This window comes from Hemiscyllium ocellatum, chromosome 36, assembly GCF_020745735.1.
Source record: "Hemiscyllium ocellatum isolate sHemOce1 chromosome 36, sHemOce1.pat.X.cur, whole genome shotgun sequence".
Taxonomy (NCBI): Eukaryota; Metazoa; Chordata; class Chondrichthyes; order Orectolobiformes; family Hemiscylliidae; genus Hemiscyllium; species Hemiscyllium ocellatum.
Window position 1 is genome coordinate 43924966 of NC_083436.1, and position 7690 is coordinate 43932655.

General features: G+C 46.8%; 1 protein-coding gene across 1 annotated transcript in view; it reads right to left on the bottom strand.

Annotated features, from left to right (window-relative positions):
• The window catches only part of LOC132833462 (MOB kinase activator 1B), a 29068-nt gene extending 24629 nt beyond the window's left edge, over nucleotides 1-4439 (bottom strand). Inside the window, exon 1 of the mRNA XM_060851776.1 lies at nucleotides 4145-4439. Coding sequence (XP_060707759.1) covers nucleotides 4145-4158 — 14 coding nt within the window. The 5' untranslated portion in view covers nucleotides 4159-4439. The remainder of the gene's footprint in view (nucleotides 1-4144) is intronic.
• Nucleotides 4440-7690: the final 3251 nt, after the last annotated feature.

The window sequence follows — 7690 nt, forward strand, 5'->3', positions numbered from 1 at the left end:
GTGAGGTTGGAGGCGGTGGATGGGAGATCCCCTGAGGTGATGAGGTTATGGATGGTCTGGGAGATGATGGTTTGGTGGTGGGAGGTGGGGTCGTGGTCGAGGGGGCAATAGGAGGAGGTGTCCGCGAGCTGGCGTTTGGCCTCAGCGGTATAAAGGTCGGTGCGCCAAACTACTACCGCGCCTCCCTTGTCTGCCGGTTTGATGGTGAGGTTGGGATTGGAGCGGAGGGAGTGGAGGGCTGCACGTTCTGAGGGTGAGAGATTGGAGTGGGTGAGAGGGGTGGACAGGTTGAGTCGGTTAATGTCGCGGCGGCAGTTGGCTATAAATAGATCGAGGGCGGGTAAGAGGCCAGCACGGGGTGTCCAGGTGGATGGGGTGCGTTGGAGGCGGGAGAAGGGGTCGTCAGAGGGTGGGCGGGAGTCTTGGTTGTGAAAGTAGGCACGGAGGCGAAGGCGGCGGAAGAATTGTTCAATATCTCGCCGCGTGTTGAACTCATTGATTCGAGGGCGTGGGGGAATGAAGGTGAGGCCTCTGCTGAGGACTGGGTATAAACCTGGTATGTGGCACATCAGTGTGTAAATTAGCTCACCGATGATGCTATCTAGTAGGGTGACGAAATGTCTGAAAACAAACCGTGCTGCTCAGCGAGAAAACCTACATCCAGAACCTCAACCTGAGCTATAAATCTTCTCAAAAATCGTGAAGAAGGCATAACAATTTGTTTTGTTAATTCACGGGATGTTGGCATCACTGGCTGGGCCACTGGTTATTGCCCATCCCTAATTACCCAGTGGGCAGCTAATCTTCGATCACATTGCCGTGAGTCTGGAGTCACGTGTCGGTCTGACTGGGTAAAGATAGCAGTTTCCTTCCTGAAAGGACATTAATGAACGAGATGGATTTTTCCCAACAACTGACTACGGAGTCATAGTCACCATTAGGTTCTTTATTCCAGGTTTTTATGTAATTCAAATTGCACCATCTGCTGTTGTGGGTCTTGAACCCAGGTCCCCATATTCTCGCGGTAATATCACGTGGCCATTGCCTCCCCTGAGGAGAAATGTTATGAAATGTGAGGTTATGTGGTTTTACAGGAAGAATATGGCGCCGAATATCACTTAAATGGAGAAATACTGCAGAAAGCTGCGGAACAGAGGGATTTGGGGGTCCTCATCCATGGATCATAAAAATCTCGCATCCAAGCTCAGTGGGTCCTAGGGAAGGCAAATGGAATATTGGTCTTTATTTCAAAGGTAGTGGAGAATAAAGTGTGGGAAGTTTCACTGAAACTAAATAAGGTTCTCGCCAGATCACAGCAGGAACACGGTGAATTGTTTCAGACCCCTTATCCAAGGAGAGAAAGACTGGGATTGAGGACAGTCCAGAGAAGGTTCAATCAGCTGATCCTGGGTGGAGAGGGCCTGTTTATGAGGAGAGGGTGAGTAAATTTGGTTCTGTACTCATCGGAGTTTAGAGGAAAGCACGGTGACCTTACTGAGACTAACAGGACTCTTAGGGGACTTGACAGGGGGGATTTGGAGAGGCTGATCCCCCTTGGGGGGGAGATGAGGAGGAATTTCCTCTCTCAGAGGGGAGTGAATCTGCGGAATTCCTTACCACAGAGGGCTGTCGAGGCTGGGTCATTCAGTACATTCAAGGCTGAGAGAGACAGATTCTTAATCAAGAGGGGAATTGAAAGCTAGAGGGATCAGGCAGGATGGTCTCACTGAATCGCAGAGCAGACTTGACGGTTTAATGGCCTACACCTTCACCTACAACGTACAGTCTTACAGGGTCTCAGTTTAAGATCGCAACTTATATTCAACAAGTTGGAGACTGTGGCAGAGCAGGGTTGGGCTTCCCCTGCCTGACACTGGAAGTGTGGAAAGATCAGAATGAGGAATAGGAGTCGGTCACTCTCACTTTGAACCTGGTCTATCACTCCATCCAATTGTGGCTTATCTCTTATCTGCACTCCCTCTTCACCCAGTATCCCCTGCCCCTTTAAGGAAATAAAAAAGTTGCCTTTGACACCAAGAGAATTACTCCAGAGGAGAGCTGCAGAAACCTTTAATGATAAATAATAGGACGTTCTAGATGTCAAACAGCTGGGTCAGTGGTGCTGGAAGAGCACAGCAGTTCAGGCAGCATCCAAGGAGCAGTGAAACCAGCACCCACTGATCCAGGGTCTGGTTTCCAGCATCTGCAGTCATTGTTTTTACCTCGTCAAACAGCTGGGGCTGAGTGACATTCTGTCTCAGTGATAGCTACTTTTAGGGGAAGCCCTGTCAACAGATAAGTATCTATCTCTGGATTAAAAGCATTGCATAAAGCAGTCACATCTTATAAACATTGGACCTACCTCTCCCCCCCACGCTGCTCCTGTGACCTGGCAGAGGGATACAACGGGAGACAGTCGATCTCAGTTACAGACTATACCGTACTATTTGAAGCGAAGCAGTGATAATCCCAGACATTCTCGTCAATATTTCAGCCTCTCCACTAACATGACTAAACTTACTTAGTTAATCAGTCATTTTGCTGTTAATGGGATCTTGGTGTGCACATCATGGGTGAGATACCTTCCCAAACTGAACTGAACATAAAAGGTGGTTCATTGGTTTAAAACGCTTCGGGACCAGGTGTCCTGTTTTTTCACAATTACCTTTAATTAATCAATCAATAATTATTTTTAAAAATGCATATTAATTCCGCCCCTGTTTGAGACACTCTTGCTGTGGGTGTTTTGACATAGTGACAGTCTGATCATACAGGGCTGAGGGACTTGAGACTGTTTTCATGAGAGAGAAGGTTGAGAGGTGACTTAAATGAGACATATAAGATAACCAGAGGGTTAGATAGGGTGGACAGTGAGAGTCCTTTTCCTCGGATGGTGATGGCTAGCACGGGGGGACAGAGCTTTACATTGAGGGGTGATAGATATAGGACAGATGTTAGAGGTAGTTTCTTTACTCAGAGAGTAGTAAAGGTATGGAATGCCCTGCCTGCAACAGCAGTAGACTCACCAACTTTAAGGGCATTTAAATGGTCATTGGATCAGCATATGGATGTTAATTTAATAGTGTAGGTTCGAGGGTCTTCAGATTGGTGTCACAGGTTGGCACAGCATCGAGCAGCAAGGGGCCTGTACTGCAGTACATTGTTCTATGTTCTATACAGACAGCTTGATATAATATACACCAATCTGTTACACACCAATCTGTTACACACCAATCTGTTACACACCAATCTGTTACAACCCAATCTGTTACACACCAATCTGTTACACACTAATCTGTTACACACCAATCTGTTACAAACCAATCTGTTACACACCAATCTGTTACACACCAATCTCTTACGCACCAATCTGTTACAAGCCAATCTGTTACGCACCAATCTGATACACGCCAATCTGATACACGCCAATCTGATACACGCCAATCTGTTTCAGGCTAATCTGTTACACGCCAATTTGTCACAAGCCAATCTGTAACAGGCCAATTTTTTTATAGGCCAAACTGTTACAGGGCAATCTGTTACAGGCCAATCTGTTCCACACCAATCCATTACAGGCCAATCTGTTACATACCAACCTGTTACAGGCCAATCCATTACAGGCCAATCTGTTACAGGCCAATCTGTTATAGGTGAATCTAATATACATCAATCTGTTACAGGACAATCTGTTACATATCAATCTGTTACAGGCCAATCTGATGCAGGCTAATCTGTTACAAGCCAATCTGTTACAGGCCAATCTGTTACAGGCCAATCTGTTACACACCAATCTGATGCAGGCTAATCTGTTACAAGCCAATCTGTTACAGGCCAATCTGTTACACGCCAATCTGTTACAAGCCAATCCATTACAGGCCAATCTGATATACACCAATCTGTTACAGGACAATCTGTTACAGGCCAATCTATTACACACCAATCCATTACAGGCCAATCTGTCACATGCTGATCTGTTACAGGACAATCTGTTACAGGCCAATCTATTACACACCAATCTGTTACAGGCCAATCTATAAAGGGCCAATCTGTTGGAAATGCAACTGTCTTTGGGGGTGGGAGGAGAGGGGGGAGACTCTGTCTCTCTGAAGGATGGATCCCACAGTCGAGCAGCTTTTGTACTCACAATAAGAAGCTCATGGTTTCATTCAGGATCCCGCAGTGTGAGGACAGGCTGACGGTGAGCTCTCAGGGCCAGAGATTTCACCAGCTGCTGCTCCCTGGCAACAAGTAAACTCCTGTAGCTGCTCCCACTCCAGATTGCAGCTGGCCCTGCTCCTGGTGCGGCTCCTGCTGCTGATTGCTGCCTGCTGTGATTTCTCTGCTGCTCTAATTTGCAGGTTTCTGTTCCTGCTCCTGCAGCTGCTGTGTCTGTCTGCTTGTTGTGAGGGGGCCCCCCCAGCACTCGCGAGATTGCAGCTGCAGTCTGACCTTGCAGCTCCAGACAGATTTGCTGATGATGCTGCTGCTTTAACTCACAATGTGTCCACCCATCCCAGTGACTCTCCACAACCATACACCACATCAGCACAGGAGAAGAAGCAAGCCCTCTTACTTAGAACACGTCAAGCTGTTTGCCCCGCACTCCGACAGAGTGATTGCTGTTTTTGTCTTTTAACTTCCTTTGTCACGTTGCATGAACGAAATGGGAATTTGTGGTAGTTACTACTAGATTAACATGAACATCTGATCATGTCAAACGAGGAAAAGAAGTTGCACTTTTTAAAGCCTTTAATTACAACCTCGGGATTTTTTAAAAAGCATTTCATAACCATCGCTGACAAATATACATCAGCAATTTTCACTGGCCTGAAATGAAATGAATGTTTCACCACGACAGTGTTTCTTTTTGGAAAGGGGAAGTTGCTTCCAGAATGTACAGAAAAGTAGATTTTCAGTGAAACTGTGTGTGTCATCTGTAACTATGACTCAGAGCTTAAAGTCAGAAGTGTGTTGTAATCTGTCAAGGGCAAAAATCCGGGCTGACCCTCCCATGCTGGAACCCAGCGAGGGATGTTCTGATGGTGGTGCTGTCTTTTGAAGGATGGAGATCCCCTGACATGGGCGTTAAAGATCCCATGACTCTGTTTTGAATATGAGCCTGGCCAATATTTATCCAGCATCAACATAACAAACAATCAAATCCAATGGTTTGATCTTTATCACACTATTGCTTTTGATAGCCTGCTGTGCATACATTTTGATGCTGTGTCCCCTACAATGCCCGACTTCAAATGAACTTCATTGACTGTAAACGGTTTCGCAATGTCCTGAGCTGCTACATATTTTGGGCTTTCGATGTTTCAGCCCAGATTTTCGACTCCAGTCCCATAATGCTGTACATCCACTCCCTCCACCACCAATGCTCAGTAGTGTGTACCACTGAGAAGATATTCCTCAATAATTCACCAAGGGCTCCTCAGACAGCACCTTCCAAACCCATGACCAGTTCCATCCAGAAGGACAAGGGCAGCAGATACACGGGAACACCACCCCCTACAAGATCCCCTCCCCCTCGCAGCTACCCACCATCCTGACTTGGAAATATTTCATTGTTCCTTCACTGTCACTGGGTCAGAATCCTGGAATTCTTTCCCTAAGGGGCATTGTGCGTCTACCTACATCACATGGACTGCAGCGGTTCAAGAAGGCAACTCACCCCCACTTTCTCAAGAGGCAACTAGGGACAGGAAATAAATGCTGACCCAGACAGCAATGCCCACATCCCATGAATGAATAAACAAGCCCTGATGTAAGACTGCAACTTGTCCATCTCACAAATGTTATTAGGACTGAGGCTGGATAATAATGACATTCCTATTTATTCATACTATTTCTACAGTCTTTCAGAGGAAGACTGTTATAACTTGCTGGACCAGTGAGGTGGTATTATGTGTATGTCCTCCTGTGCTACAGATTGCGATGTGTGTAGAGGTTAGCATCAGACAGTTTTTAACAGCACAAAGAGAAGTCCTTTGGCTCATAACATCTACTCTTATCACAAATGAATCATCCATTCAAATTGATTGTCTAGCACTCAGCGTTGCACACAATGGCATTTCAAGTGTCCATCTATTCTTAAATGCCTTGAGGATTTCCTGTCTTTACCACTCTCTCAGGTAGTGGCTTCTAGATACCCATGACTTCTGGATGAAAATGAAGTCCTTAAATCCCCTCTAAACCTCCAGCTCCTTAGCTTGTATCTGTGCCCCAGTCATTGACCCCTCTACAAAGAGGAAATAGTTTCTTCCTCTCTCACCTATCTCTGTCCCCCAGAATTCTGTCCCCCTCATCCTTCTGTGCTCTAAGGAAAATAACCCCGGCCTCTCTCGTCTCTCTCCATCGCTGAATCGCTCCATCCCAGACAACATGGGCAGCACGGTGGCACAGTGGATGGGCGGCACGGTGGCACAGTGGATGGGCGGCACGGTAGCACAGTGGTTAGCACTGCTGCCTCACAGCGCCTGAGACCCGGGTTCAATTCCCGACTCAGGCGACTGACTGTGTGGAGTTTGCACGTTCTCCCCGTGTCTGCGTGGGTTTCCTCCGGGTGCTCCGGTTTCCTCCCACAGTCCAAAGATGTGCGGGTCAGGTGAATTGGCCATGCTAAATTGCCCGTCGTGTTAGGTAAGGGGTAAATGTAGGGGTATGGGTGGGTTGCGCTTCGGCGGGTCGGTGTGGACTTGTTGGGCCGAAGGGCCTGTTTCTACACTGTAAATCTAATCTAATCTAATCTAGTCTAATCAAAACATCCTCCACACACCCTCCAGTGCAGCCACATCCTTCCTATAGTGCAGATGTAGAATTGCATAGTGTTCCAGCTGTGTCCTAACGAGTGTTATATACAGCTCCGTTATAACCTCCCTGCTCTTATATTCAATGTTTTGACTGATAAAGGTAAATGGCCCACATATCTTCTTAACCACCTGTCTTGCTACCTTTAAGGGTCCATACACTTAATGGTAAGGTCCTAGGGAGTGTTGCTGAACAAAGAGATCTTGGATGCAGGTTCATAACTCCTTGAAAATGAGTCACAGGTAGACAGGATAGTGAAGAAGGCATCTGGTATGCTTTCCTTTATTGGTCAGAGTATTGAGTACAGAAGTTGGAAGGTCATGTTGCGGCTGTACACAACATTGGTTAGGCCACTTTCGGAAGGATATTGTGAAACTTGAAAGGGTTCAGAAAAGATTTATAAGGATATTGCCAGGGTTGGAGGATTGGAGCTACAGGGAGAGGCTAAACAGGGTGACTTTATAGAGGTTTATAAAGTTAGGAGGGGCTTGGGTAGGCTAAATAGACAAAGTCTTTTCCCTGGGGTCGGGAAGTCCAGAACTAGAGGCATAGGTTTAAGGTGAGAGGGGAAAGATATAAAAGGGACCTAAGGGGCAACTTTTTCACACAGAGGGTGGTACGTGTATGGAATGAGCTGCCAGAGGATGTGGTGGAGGCTGGTACAATTGCTACATTTTAGAGGCATTTGGATGGGTATATGAATAGGAAGGGTTTAGAGGGATATGGGCCGGGTGCTGGCAGATGGGACTAGATTGGGTTGGGATATCTGGTTAGCATGGATGGGTTGGACCGAAGGGTCTGTTTCTATGCTCTACATCTCTATGGCTCGATGACATGCACAATAAACAAACAGCCTCCCGTGCTATGGGTGGCGCTG